Raw genomic sequence first — 15,463 nt, forward strand, 5'->3', positions numbered from 1 at the left:
CACAATAGTGCTTCACTGTTATTTATACACACCCCCCAGCACACTGCATCCCAAAAGCCTCCTTGATTCCTGCGTTTCACAAATTGCTTTTGACTCTACAGCTTCCACTAATTGTTCGTTCTGGAAGCCCAGGGATGTTTGAGTAGGATATGAGAGGGAAAGATGTTTAGAGATGTTTTTCTCCTTTGGCTCCATCACAACCCATAGAGTAGTGCAATCAACAGGTCGCGAAGCATGTTTTTTCATTGATGAAAATAAAAACAACAACAAATGATCATCCAAATGTGCTATATTTTAGTTTGATAATTGTTTTTATATAATTTTTTGTATTTTAGGGGATTTTATGGTACTAAATTATATTTACGCTGTAGTTATAATCCATTTATTCACTTTTTGAGCTTTAATGCTTTTTAATGAAAATGAAATTCCCAACTTAAACTGTCATAACTTTTTAATGCTTTAGAGCAGACTTAATTTTGAACTCTTTTCAAAGACAACAAGTTATTACTGAAATTATATTATTATGAAATTGGCAAATTATTGAAAAAAAAAAAAAAAAAATCAAAGCCATAAATCTAAACAAGTTGTGTTCCAAATTTGAGGTTGATATCTCAAAAAATGAGCTTTCAGTAAGATTTTGTTTGGCTGCAGTACCAAAAGTTTCCACTAGATGAAATTCATCTCCTATTCATTTTCAGTGCGCTCGTTTTTGACCGTGTGGAGCACAAGTGTGACTATTTTTTTCAGGACCATTTAACCTTTTCAAATCATGTCCATTATTGTTTTTGTGTTCACATAGCACGTGCCAAAACCTTTACCAAGTTTTGTACCATTCCGATGAAGTAAAAAAATCTAAACAAAAACAAAACGTAAAATTTTTTGGGTCAAAAATGACTGAAGAGCACCAGAGAGTTAACTGCATTCTCAATGTAGTCTCAATTACACTAGACGAGGCTTTATTTGATTAATGTGTTTGTCTGCCTGTGCCATTTATTGGTTGATTTGCTAATGTGTTCACTTCCTGTTGCATGTACTGCCTAGATGTACAAAATCTCTAAAGTGGTGCCGTTTGAATCTCTTGAGACTATGAAACACCATTTGAAATGCAAATAGGCTGGTATTTTCCTGCTGATAAAGGTTGCTGTTCAGATAGCAACCCAAGATCATTCAGGGCTCATTCTGTCAGAGAAATGTTTTCTCCATCAAGTTCTGGGCAACTAGTCCATTCCATTCCGTTATGGTTTGAGATAATGTTGTTTTTCTAATGAACTTCCTATTAATCGAGTGGGTGGAATTGAAACACAGCTTTTAGGTTTTTAGCAGGGCGTATAGTACTAGAGCTGAGTACTAGAGTTTTCATCACCGGTGTTGGCATTAGTAGGACTTTTGACTTATGAATAAATACTAATGGGAAGACATGCATGAACAACATAAGTCATTCTAAATTCAACACATGTTTTGCTTGAGATTTTTGGGAGACCCGCCAAAATGTCTACAGACATAAAAATCTAGGTTGCGAAAATACCAGCTTAAGAGAGCTTAAAGGGTTAGTTCAACCAAAAATGTAAATTCTGTCATCAATTACTGAACAAACTCTTTAAAAATGGAGCATCACAGAAAGGACACTCTTAAGTATTGATAAAGTGTGTATGTGTCCAATTGGTGTCCTTTTTAACACCTTTAAAATGTTACAATTTTAATCTGTGAAATGCATGCAAAAAACTTCATGTGAAGGAACAGTTATGTGCTAATGCAAGTCATGTTTACTCACTTAATTACAAAAAAAGCATGAATCATCATTGACTTTATTTGGTAACACTATTCTGAAAGAGCACAGGAAATGTGTATGACCACACAGCCATTTGTCCCATTGAAATGAGTGGCTCTTTTAATGTGATTGTTGCTATCCCTGTGACCATGAAAGACCATCTTATTCTGTTAGCTGCTTTGGTGTCTAGCATTTTGATGTGTATAAAAATGGTTCAAATTTCAGTTGTTTTGTGGTGGTTTCAAAAAGTAGATGAGCTTGTCAAGGTCAGCATGTCAAGGACACAGTCTGTAGATTCTGTGAAAGCTCTTTCTAGGTTTTAGGTGTTCTGTCTCATTTAAGTCAGTTTCTTTTGAGACCAGCCTGGACTCATTGTTTATATGTAGATATTAGTACGTAACATTTACAGACACAAAACATCATTTTTTGTATATTTGGATTGATGCTGAAATGTACAATATATAGATGCATTGACAAAATCCAAAACTTAAACATTATTATGTTTTTGCAGCTATAGAGACATATTTATAAGTCTTTTATATCATAAATATAATTGTATAGTTACATTTTATAGATCAGATTTTATATCCCTACACCCAAACGGAAACATAACCACTTTTATAGAGAGAATAAAAATGATAAAATGTTAAAAATTAATCCCACTCCTACCTCTAAACCTAACCCTAACAATTTCTTAAAAAATATACAGTATAAATAAAAAATATACTCAGACAAGTGTAATCATAATTGTTTACAACTCATCCACATGCTAGTGGATGAGTTGAATCAACTCCACAACAGCTACATAAATTTATTAATCCACTAACCATTCAGAAACGTCCAGTTGCATTTTAAAAGTTGTAACTTCTTCCTGAGTCTCTCCATCAGTGTCGACTCCGGTTTGAACAATGTAAGGCTGAACACCGTTACTGATGATCTTCATTTTGGTAGCGTGAGATTGTCCAGCTTTGTTGTTGTTGAGCAACCGAAGCGCGGGCTGTTAAAGCTCCGCCCTCTTTTGGAAATTGAGACGGGAGCAGCAGCTCATTTGCATTTAAAGGGACACACACACAAAAATGGTGTGTTTTTGCTCACACCCAAATAGGGGCAAATTTGACAAGCTATAATAAATGATATGTGTTTTTTTTGTTTGTTTGTTTTTTACAAATGCTATGTTTAAATTACCATCATGTTAATGTTACATTTTAAAATTATTATTATTTTGAAAAGTGTATCTGGAGCGGAAAACAAAATCATGTAATTTTACCTCAGATTTTGTATATGACCATTACATATACAGACCCTGTTGACATTATCATGAGATCATTGACCCTTCTTATGGTTTTAGATGGCTGCAATGATCTCAGTTCATCTTTGTATCATGCACATTCTCTTTTCCTCTAGCGCGGGAGAGAGGAGGAGGGTTTTGTTTGAGGGACAGCTGTATCCTGTGTATTCAGTAGTTCGGAGAAAACCCTGATCGGCCATCAAGATAAATATAGTTAGGGCGGGGCGGACAGAGCAGAGCAGGGCACAGTTTTCCCAGCAAAATACATGTTGATTGCTGTTTGAGATGGTGGCCATCTTGCTTTGTGTTTACCGGCTCAGTCTAGATGTGGAGGATGATTGGAAGATACAGATATGGTGCTGTTGGAATGATATGGTTCTGGCGTCCTGCTGGTTGCCTTACCAACTTTTATAGACCTTCATGTACAAGAACAGGCCTGCCTGAGACCGTCTCAGACCGTTCTTATCTGCAAATGACCCTTCCCCCAGCATCCTCAGGTCACAGCGTGGAGGGAATGCAGTCATTAGACAAACACTACCCCATTTATAGTGCGTTGTTCCTTTGCATCCAGTGTTTTCTGTAATGGACGCAGGCTGAAGGGTGTTTGGGATGTTTGGGATGATTATATTGTGATCACTCCTGACTCTTCAAAGCCTATAGAATTTTTTTAGACCATTTAATCGTCCATTAGACAAAACCGATGGAGGTTTTCTGTGCCATCTGTTGAGTAACAAACATTTGTAAAGACAGAAACTGTGGCTTCCTTTTTTTTCCCTTGCAAAATAGTCCCTGTTTTAACCACACTACTGTACATGCGGTTGCAAGCTAAAACAAACACTAGGAGCCTGCATGTCAACCCGATAAAATGTGGCGTAATAATGTGGCAATGTGGTTGTATGATGTCACTCAAAAAATGTGCAAAAACAGCTATTTTGTGGGGTTGAAAAATGGGTAGATGTATTTGTTGCATTTACAGTCAATTGATATTAATTTTGAACCATGTGTGCTGCGTTAAGTGTGGCAAATCCAAAATGAAATGAAGGAAATGCCACTGCCTCCAAGGAACCAAACAGTGCAAGCTTCAGTTTTAAGTGTTGGTTCTCTGTACGCTACTGTTCAAAAGGTTGGGGTCTGTGAGATTTTTAAAATATTTGTGAAAGAAGTCTCTTATGCTCACTTAGACCACATTTATTTGATAAATACAGTAATATTGAGAAATATTATTACAATTTCTAATTTAATATATTTTGAAATGTAATGATGGCAAAGCTGAATTTTCAGCATCATTACTCTGGTCTTCAGTGTCACATGATCCTTCAGAAATCATTCTAATATGCTGATTTGCTGCTTAAGAAACATTTTTAATTATTATTAATGCTGAAAACAGTTTGAGGAAACTGACATTGGTTTTTCAGAATTCTTTGAAAAAGTTTATTTAAAAATAAAAATCTTTTGTAAGATTATAAATGTCTTATCTAAGTTTTGATCAATTGAATGCATTCTTGTTGAATAATAATATAAAAAATCTTACTGATCACAGACTTTTGAACGGTAGTGTAAATAAAATGCCGCACCAGAGCCAATTTCATGACACTCAACAACACGCGTCTTTTTATTTGGCTTCACACAAGAATCTTCATAATCTTCAAGAGAGTTGCAATTCTGTAGGCAAATATTACGATGACATCACTGCCGGTTACATTTTTGAATGAGATTTTTAAACTCTAATTATGAATTTAAACACTTACAAAGAACGAAAACAGACAGCATAGTTAAGACCATAGCTGCATGATTCTGGATAAAATGAAAATCACGATTTTTTGGTTTCAAATAGAGATCACGATTCTCCCACGATTCTGAATATAATCTATAACCAAACAAAATAACATGTAATTTACTAGAGGTTCTGACAAAATATTAATAAAATGTTTAATTAATTTGAATGAAAAAAATTGTTTTAATGAATTCAATGACTCGTTAAAGGGATAGTTCACCCAAAAATGAAAATTTGATAACTGCTTACCCCCAGGGCATCCAAGATGTAGGTGACTTTGTTTCTTCAGTAGAACACAAATGATGATTTTTAACTCCAACCGTTGCAGTCTGTCAGTCGTATAATGCTTGTCAATGGTAACTCCATCTATAAGAGTCAAAAAAACATGCACAGACAAATCCAAATTAAACCCTGTGGCTCGTGACGATGCATTGATGTCTAAGACACGAAACGATCGGTTTGTGTGAGAAACCGAACAGTATTTATATAATTTTTTACCTCTAATACACCACTATGTCCAACTGCCTTGCGCATCCGGTTGGTGAGGTCTGAAAACACGTTCTGATGACGGAAGTGATGTCTCGCGCTTATACTTCAATGAGTGTGAGACATCACTTCCGTTGTCAGAGCGTGTTCAGACCTCACCAACCGAATGCTCAAGGCAGGTGGACATAGTGGTGTTTTAAAGGTGAAAAATTATATAAATACTGTTCGGTTTCTCGCACAAACCAATCGTTTCGTGTCTTAGGACATCAATGTGTCGTCACGAGCCGCAGGGTTTAATTTGGATTTGTCTGTGCGTATTTTTTTGACTCTTATAGATGGAGTTACCATTGACAAGCATTATACGACTGACAGACCGCAACGGTTGGAGTTAAAAATCATCATTTGTGCTCTACTGAAGAAACAAAGTCACCTACATCTTGGATGCCCTGGGGGTAAGCAGATAAACATCAAATTTTCATTTTTGGGTGAACTATCCCTTTAATAAATACTTGTTTCATTACTGGAATCAGTGTTTTTGAATGAATCTTTTGAATGAATGATTCAATGACGAAATACATTTTTTAACAGTCACTTGTCGCCAACTAGTGGCGTAAGATGTAATTGACATCCGTTATTTGAAGCGCCAAGTTAGTTTCAAAAGGTGGTTTTGCTCTATTTTGATTGCTATCGAAGACATCAGTGTTTATATCCTAACTTTAAACTTTTATCTCAGTACTTCTGTGATCATTTGAATATTTGTAACACAGAAATAACTACTGTGTGGTTCAAAACTGCTTTCTCAGGCTCAGCGCGGCAGCACGAACACAGATTTTAATGTTACGGTGGTGTGCCAAATTCGGACTCCTGGCGAATTATTACACCCCCACCCCAGTATTGGATTAGGCAATCAGGTAGCGACTTCAACGAGGGGGGTAAAATTTGGCAGGGAGTCGAAATTCGGCCATGATTTTGTCAAAGGTTTAATAGACAAGGACGAATCGTTGTCATTAATAAAATAAGATCGCGTCGGTGTTTGTATCAAGATCGCAATCTTTTTACGATTAATCGTGCAGCTCTAGTTAAGTCTGAAATTCTCTACAGAACAAATTTGAGTGGAGTCTGTAGATTAAGGGATTTGGGCTGAATTAATTGCAGATGTTTTGCCACTGGTTGGCTTCATGATGACAGTCTTGCTGAAGGGAGTTTTTTCTGCATTGCTGCTAGGGGAAAAAGAAAACACCCAGACCCATTTCTCTCTTTTCCTCAGGTCACACTTTATCAGTCCTCCTCACAAGCTTCCTGCCTCCCCCCTCACCATGGGATCCGGTGAATCAGAGTGCCAGAGCCAAAGGTTAGCATCCAGAGTCCAGACAAAGGAAGACGAGGATATGACTCATCAACCTTTTTTAACAGCCTTCTAATGTCTGCTTTTCTACTTAGACTCAGTGCTGTTGAGTGAAACAGACCCTGTTGACATTATCAAGGCTTTTTTAACACGTTTCTGACTTTTATTGTGTTTTATAATTGCGGTGGAGTGATTATGATTGATTCATTTCTGCCACAAATAGAAAGCGGCACCGTACGTACCTCCTATTGAGATGTCCTTGAGAAAGAACAGTGTGAATCCTTTGTGGATTTGTACACCCTGTGATGAGAGTTTATCCAATCATCACACCCACCCATCAGGCTCCGCCTTGAGGTCATGAAATGTAGCGGCTCTCTGTTTCTGGGTTTGGCCGTATGCCACTCGTAGCCTTGAGATTCCTCGTAGGCCACTGTTCTCAAATGTTGTCACTCTATAGGACGCGCAGTCAGAAATGTTTATATAAAGCATTCTCTCGGTCTCACTCCCAAAGTTATGCCATCCCTGCCGAACAAGTTTTGCCCCACTCACGTGGTTTTTCTCCCAGGCCCACCCTGTTGGAGTCTCTGTTTTCCCGACTGTTGCTAGTTCCCTCATGTTGACCACATTTTCAACAGCTCAATGAATGGAGGCTTCTAAAAATAGTATAAGATATATGACTGTATTGTCATTCCTTGTGTATGCTCTCTGTTACAGCTTATCATGATGTGCAACTCTGCAATATTCCCATGTGTTTGGACACTGAATGCTCATTTTCAAATGGTACAAAGATTTGTTTTTATTCAGTCACTGACTTTTTTGTTCCAACGCAGTGGTTTTAAGAGTATGTGAGCGGGGTCATGGCTTCATCTGGAAATGTCAGGGTGATTCATTGTCAGTCTGCTAAAAAAAATGCTCTTTGTCATAAAAGACCATTAAACTCCCTGCAACTATCAGCCATGTCTTTTGTTCATCCAATTTAGAGGGATGCACCGATATGAAAATTTTGGCCGATACCGATAAACGATAATTCTTTATACTTGAAAGCCGATAACCGATATATTGGCAGATAAATCTAAATCCAAATTTTTATATAATTTTTGAGAACCTGATTACAAAAACAAAAGTCTCACCATTAAAAGCCCTGTCAGTTATAATGTTCTCATTATAATATTATGTAGTCTATATGACAGACTTGTGCGGCACATGTTGCACTTTACTGTATTTTCCTTTTTGAAGTGATTTCAATCATATTTCAAGCAGTTCAAAACCATCACTACGAACAGCACGCATCTGAACAAGTGTCTCAGTTGAAGGAAATAATCCATTATTTATCGGCTTTAATATATCAGCTAAATTTTCTTATCGGGCCGATAACGATAACATTAAAAATGAACATATATCGGCCGATACCGATATTGTGGCCGATATATTGTGCATCCCTATTTATCATTATTATGATGGTTGTGCGTTATTTCTTTTATTATACATTATACTATTACTACTAATACATTTAGTAGTAATAATAATAATGATAATTAAATAATAACAATATACAGTACCGGTCAAAAGTTTGGAAACATTACCATTTTTAATGGTCTCTTCTGCTCATCAGGCCTGCATTTATTTGATCAAAAATACAGAAAAAAACTGTAATAATGTGAAATATTATTACAATTTAAAATTATGGTTTTCTATTTTAATATACTTTAAAATGAAATTTATTCCTGTGATGCAAAGCTGAATTTTCAGCATCATTACTGCAGTCTTCAGTGTCACATGATCCTTCAGAAATCATTCTAATATGCTGATTTATCAATGTTGAAAGCAGTTGTGCTGCTTAATATTTTTTTATAACGTGATACTTTTTTTTCAAGATTCTTTGATAACTAAAAAAGTAAAAAAATAGAATCTTTTGAAACGATATACAATCAAACCAAAATTTATTCAGACACCTTGAACATTTCATTCATTAATACAGATTTAAATTGATAAAAAGCAAAGACTTATATTGTTAGACAAGATTTCTATATTGTATAAATGCTGTTCTTTTTAAATTTTTTATTTATCAACAAATCCTGAAAAAAAAAAAGCACAACTGTTTCCAACATTGACAATAACGGAGTATCAAATCATAGAATGATTTCTGAAGGATCATGTGACACTGAAGACTGGAGTAATGGCTGATTAAAATTCAGCTTTGCATCACAGAAATAAATTATATTTTAATGTATATTAAAATAGAAAACCATGATTTTAAATTGTAATAATATTTCACAATATTACTGTTTTTTTTTTTCTGTATTTTTGATCAAATAAATGCAGGCTTGATGAGCATAAGAGACTTCTTTCAAAAACATTAAAAATAGTAATGCTTCCAAACTTTTGACCGGTACTGTGTATATATATATATTTAATTTGTTATTTATTTATTATTATTATGTAAAAATATAGTCTCTATTTAATGTATTTTACATATTATTAATGTACTACACTGAGGGTAGATCAAATTCTTGGTGGGTTAAAGAGGTCTTTTTCCATGAACCGTTAACTTATTTTCTCTGTTTGTTTTCTCAGATGAAGGACTGGTGTCGTCTGCTGCTCTTGGCTGGAATTGCTGCTGTTTTGAATGCAGCCTAAACAGCACCCATGCACACTATGGCAACAATCGGTCCATGCTCAGATGCAGAGGACCTGTTGGCTTCCATCCACCTCGAGAGGTATCTGGATCACTTCCGTCAGGCAGGCTTTCTCCTCGCCCGAGACTTCTGTCATGTGGACAATGTCGCTCTGAACAGGGTGGGAGTCACTGCCACCGGCCACAGGAAGCGTATCCTCAAACTGGTCGAGCACATTCAGCTGATCTGTCAACATCAAGGGCAAGAGCCCTTGCTAGATCGCTGTAATTCAGAGTCTGCTATTCACGAGGTAACCCCTGTCAATGTGGAGCCTCTTTATCCTTCAAGACATCCCGGCACCTCTTTAGAAACCTCACGCAACAGCTCTGCCCCGAATCTTTGTGCACAAGTCAGGCGCTCATTCTCCGAGCGTAGCACTAGTGTTGTAAAGCCGGTACCAAAACCAAGAACTGTCTTCCACAAGCTAAGAGCAGAGAAATTTTCTTTACCAACACAACATGACGCGCAACCTCGCCAAAAGTCATCTCAGGATCACCTTCTAATAGTTGCAGAAGATTCATCCTCTACTGCGTCCAGTACAGACACTGTTGAAACATCTACTGAATCTAAAAAGGTCCATTGTGAACCAGGTCTGAGTAATACCACTTCAGCCCCAGAGACTGGTGGACTGTTACCCCCAGTGCCCCCTAGGTTAAATCGAGGAATTCCTCCCTCCAACTTCAGGAGAATGTCGGACCAGGAGCGTCTCAGCACCCCACCCCTCTGCACCCCACCTGACTCCCCCTCTAGTTATCAGTGCTCTCCCTTCACCAACACACCTGGTTCACCTCCAAGTCCTCCCTGCTCAGGGCTAGAGATGGTCTCTAATGAAATCTACTGTGGCACTTTACCAAGCACTCCACGTGTGTTTTGGAGTCATTCTGCACCCGTTCCCCCTCCACGCCAGGAGGTCAGCCCGTCCACTGAAAAACATAGGTAAACTGTTACATCTTCATTGCAATGACACTGGGTCTCATTCACTAACCCTTACGAACATTTTTACGAACAAATCATGACTCATCAATAATTCAAAAATTTATTTTAAATTTACAAAAAATGTAGGAACAACTGAATCCACTCGTACACATAAAAATATCATACTCTTGGTAGCCTTATAAACATGATCTTAAATGTATTTTGTCATACAGGGCTTGACCAAATGCGGGTGTATTTCAGCAGTGGTCACTCCTACTAGCCACTTTGGCGGGTTGAATATTATATGTAATATACAGTTTTCAGTTGTAGTCTTTTAAAAAGGAATCTGAAATAATAAACTAAGTGCAATGTAGTGTTGTAAAATATTGATTTTTCGATACATATCGATACTTAAATATCTGAAACGCTTCCAATAGTTATTTTCTGCAGAATAGATAAATGATACTGCTCTTTCTCTCTCTCATCTCTCCGACAGTGACTTGACACACAAACCCTCTTCCCCTCACTCACTCATTTCATTCGCTCTGGATGAATATTGTTGGTGTTACAGGGCTTGAATTTCGACGTGGGATTGCGCATATTGCGCATAATTTTTCCTCATTCCCGCAGATTTTGTTCTCACACCCAAAGTGTGCACACATAAAGCTGCCTCTCAGTACTAAATGTAGTTCTGTTTTGCTGCTTATTGTGCTTAAACAGTCAAATACACACAAAATAATGTCAAAATGCCGGTCTTGGCGAGTATTCACATAAACACAGTCAGTTGTTTTAAGTGAACGTAAATAGTTGAGAAAGAAAACGCATGTGTAACAGTATAATGGATCCGTGCGTCAGCTCTTAAAGTGACAGCAGCCTAATATACCTGCTGCTAAATGATCAGATAATATTAAAAATATCTATATGTTAGTTTTCCCCATGATATCAATGTCAAAATTGTGGCCAGTGAAAATGCTGAGTGGCTAGTAACTTTGGAAAACCACTAGCCGCAGTGGCTTGTGAGCTATATAAATGTGTGTGTGTATATATATATAATATATAATATATAATATATATATATATATATATAGCACGTTCTCTCAGGCGAAAACACATCTTTAGAGAGTGCCATGTTTGCTGAGAGTGACGAAAGAAAAGAGTGTGCAGAATGCCCTTATATGGACATGGTTTGGGCATGTTTTATGTAAATTACTTACCTCAGGTACATGGTCTCTCATTTACTCAGAATTCATCAACATTAGAACGAGGTTAAAAACAAATTCATGTGTGTACGCACAAATTAGGCGGAAAGTTTTCATGAGAATTTCAAACGTGCGTATAAATAGGAATAGTGTACGCAATTATTAGTGAATGAGACCCATTATTTTTGCTGAGCATACCAGCATACCATACCATTTACTTTTGATTCTTATGACTATCCCTCCACAACTAACTAAACTTTCTCATCCTATAGCACTTTAGAAAAGTCCAACTCAACTGAAACACCCAAAAGAACGTCTGGTAGGTTTATTAACACACAAAGTTTTATGATTTACTTACCTGAAATTTATTTCTTACATGTATAACTTTCTTACATGTCTTTTTTCTGAACAATGAAAGTGAATGAAGCTATAGAATAATATATTATTATCTCAAGCCTTTTCCAAAAACATGGTTCCAGTGCGGGTTCCTGGCTTGTGTCCGTTCTCGAACCGTTCTGCGGATTTCCACTGCAGAAAAGTGGGTTCTGGTGTTGTGCCGAATTGCGTGACCATAGTAATCGCTGTATTGAGCTAATCCTAATCCTAATCCTAACCCTACTGTCACATTATGTGTACGGTCACATAATTCGGTATAATAGACCTTATTCACAGCAACTCCATGACATGATTGAAAGCGAGGCTGTGAGGGATAGACTGCTGTAAAAAGCTATATAACGCTCCTAGATCACTTATCATTTTCCCCAGCTGGAAAATTATAAGCATGTTGTCTGAAGTTTCTTGGAAAGATTATTTTACAGTGTTTCATCAGCAGATCAATCCAAAAACACATTAAGTAGCAGTATAACCCACTGAAGAGATGTATTTCTATCCCTCACAGCCTCACTTTCATTCCTGTGAAAAATCAAAGATGGCGCTGCTGTGAATAAGGTCTATACCGGGTCACCTAATACCGGGCCGGAAAGATAGGTTTAACTCCGGCCCTAAAAATTTGCTGGTCTCAATGTAATAACGTTACATTACACTGCTCTTTATTTCTAAATATATAAAACTATGCAGAGCGAGTGAATCAATGGTTTCAATTTATCACTGAAAAGGACAGATGAGAGTTCCACCAGTTTATGGGAGCTGCCGGTTCGCTAGAATCAGTCTCTGTACTGTGAACAGCAAAACAGAAGTGCCACACTGCCTGCACAAACACCAGGATGCGCAATGTTGTTTTTAGACTGGTTATAGTCACGTAAACAACACATAGCAGCATTACGTCACCATTCTGTGGAAACACATGGCCAGTTTGCCATAGGCTCCAGTTTGCCTGGCCGAGAACAGGCTCTGGCTCCAGAACGCGATTCTGGAAGAATTGAGTAACATCTCACAGTAAGAACATGTCAATCTGCTGCAGAGATGCGCTGTAGTACTTAAAGGGATAGCTCACCCAAAAATGAAAAGTACCCCATGATTTACTCACCCTAGGTGTATATGACTATCTTCTTTCAGACAAACACAATCAGAGTTATATTAAAAATATCCTGGCTCTTCCAAGCTTTATAATGGGAGTGAATGGAGGATGAGATTTTGAAGCCCAAGAAAGTGCATCCATCAATCATAAAACATACTCCATGCAGCACCGGGGGGTTAATAAAGTCCTTCTGAAGTGAATCGATGCGTTTGTGCAAGACATATTTTAATCTTAATGTTTTTATATTATCCTACTATTTTCTGTTCAACTGGCACAGCATCTGCTGAGGACGAAGATGAAATGATCAACCCGTACTGTGAAACTGTTTTCCACAGCAAGCGACAATATCAACATTCAGAGGTGAGAGACTTGAAGACTTTTTTTTTATTTTTAGAGTGAATTTTTACTGTATGTACTCAAATAGGTGTCATTTATTTGTGGTTAAACATGTTTAGGCTGAGAGGACCAAAACTGAGGAAAAGACTACAAATAAAGAGGATAAAACAAGAGATCATGGGTAAGTCCAAGTATTTCCATGAGAGTTCAAATTGACTTCTTCCGCAAAAGCCAGCAGAATGTTTGGTATGCTCACAGTGTTATATCTAGCTGTTAATTGCATAGTGACGCTGAAAACATTGCTATCTAGGATAAAGTGGAATCAGTATGTTTACTTGTCTGAGCTCTAGTGTCTTCAGCCTCTGTTGTCTATCATAGAATTTATGAGGCAAAGATAGATTTTTTTTTTTTTTTTTTATGAAACAGATTAACATCAATGCCTTAAAGGGATACTGACAGTTGGCCAGCCATGGTTTATACTTTAATATGTGTAACATTTTTAGTATTTTTCTCACGCACAGTCACACACCTATTTTTTTGCTTCAGAAGACATTGATTCATCCACTGGGGTTGTGTAGATTACCATCGTGTTCATTTGTGTGGCCATTTAGTGTCTAAAAAAATCCTCGTTTGTGTTCATTTGAAGAAAGTCATATACATCTGGGACAGCATGAAGTGAGTAAATGATGAGAGAATTTTCATTTTTTGGGTGGAGTATCCCTTTAAGTCATGAAGGTGCCTTAGTAAGCATGATTTAGCAAAGCGATTTCCGTAATGTGATTAAAACATAAATGAGAATGCTTCAGATAGCTTTAAAGGAACAATTCATCCGAAAATGAAAATTCTGTCGTCATTTACACACCCTCATGTCGTTCCAAACCCTATAACTTACTTTCTTCCGTGAAATGCAAACAGAGCAGTTTAGCTGAATCTCCCAGCTGCTCTTGTCTATAAAATGAAAATGGGAAAGTCCCCATATTACCATATGAATACAAAAACACAGCAAAAAATGAGTCTGTATGGCTCATGTGCTATACTTCAAATCTTCTGAATATAATATATGACAGCTATCATATATCATATAATATATGATAGATATCAATTGAAGTAATTGATTGAAAATATAATAATAATAGTTACTTTTAGAAATTGTTTCTTGAACTTACTTATTTTTCTCAATACTACTACTACTACTACTAATAGTAATTTTAATGTTTTTTGAAAATGTATCTTGAAGTTTATTTTATTTTACCTGGACAGAGTTCAGTTTTCACAGCTGAGGCCTGTGTTTTGTTTTTAGCTCTAGAACAAATAGAAATGGAACAACAAGGTAATTTTTTAATATGTACAGACTCTAAATCTTTTTTACAAGCAATCGAGTCCCCGAAGACTGAAGATCCTATAGTCGTCAATATAATAGGAAAAGTGGACTATTTAAAGAAGCATGGTTTTCTCATTGTTTTATGTTGGATTCTGGGCCATATGGGATTGGCTTGGAATGAACTGGCAGATAAAGCTCCTAAAGAAGCCCTTCAGCTGAGAATGACTGAATGTCAAATATCAACATCTGATGTTAAACCCATACTGATTTTGTATATTTCCAAAAAGTGGCAAATGGAATGGGATGAATGTGTCCATAACAAATTATTATATGAAGTGAAGCCTAACCTTTGTGAAGCCTAACATTCATTTTGAAAACAGTAATGATCAGACTGTATGTCGAATTGGTCACACAAGACTTATCCATGTATATTTATTGAAAGGGGAAGATTTGCCTTTATGAGATTTTTGTAAGTCTTCCTTGACTACAAAGCATATTTTATTGGAATGTCCTGCATTAAATGGTATTAGGCAACGTTCTTATTCAGAAAGTATATTAATGGACATTTTTAAAAGGTTTCTCCTGGGAAAATATTACAATTTTCATCGAAAATCAAATTGAAATATTTTATGTAACTGGTATTATTATTGGTATTATTTTTGTTGTTATTTTTTAATTAGTTTTATTTGTTTGTAGAGATAATATTGTATACAATTAATTGAAATATTATTTTTATTATGAGTATTGTGCATTTTATTACTCCTGAGTTTGCCATGAAAATAGGCTTTGATTCTGGTATGGCGTTAAATGATAAATAAATAAATAAATAAATAAATATTTACTGAAAACAAGTCTTAATATCTAATGCATTTTTGCTTC

The 15,463-nt window shown here is 36.5% G+C and overlaps 1 protein-coding gene across 7 annotated transcripts in view; it reads left to right on the forward strand.

The window, feature by feature from the left end:
- The window catches only part of arap3 (ArfGAP with RhoGAP domain, ankyrin repeat and PH domain 3), a 40,664-nt gene that overhangs the window by 2,230 nt on the left and 22,971 nt on the right, over nt 1–15,463 (forward strand). For 4 of the 7 annotated variants that reach the window (XM_051860169.1, XM_051860173.1, XM_051860174.1 and 1 more), the window contains exons 2-7: nt 6,584–6,667; nt 7,376–7,441; nt 9,236–10,272; nt 11,723–11,769; nt 13,205–13,287; nt 13,383–13,444. In XM_051860169.1, the coding sequence (XP_051716129.1) occupies nt 9,308–10,272; nt 11,723–11,769; nt 13,205–13,287; nt 13,383–13,444 (1,157 nt within the window). In that variant the 5' untranslated portion in view covers nt 6,584–6,667; nt 7,376–7,441; nt 9,236–9,307. The remainder of the gene's footprint in view (nt 1–6,583; nt 6,668–7,375; nt 7,442–9,235; nt 10,273–11,722; nt 11,770–13,204; nt 13,288–13,382; nt 13,445–15,463) is intronic. The other 3 variants (XM_051860171.1, XM_051860172.1, XM_051860170.1) reach the window with 3 other exon arrangements.

Source organism: Ctenopharyngodon idella, chromosome 14 (assembly GCF_019924925.1).
Source record: "Ctenopharyngodon idella isolate HZGC_01 chromosome 14, HZGC01, whole genome shotgun sequence".
Classification (NCBI taxonomy): Eukaryota; Metazoa; Chordata; class Actinopteri; order Cypriniformes; family Xenocyprididae; genus Ctenopharyngodon; species Ctenopharyngodon idella.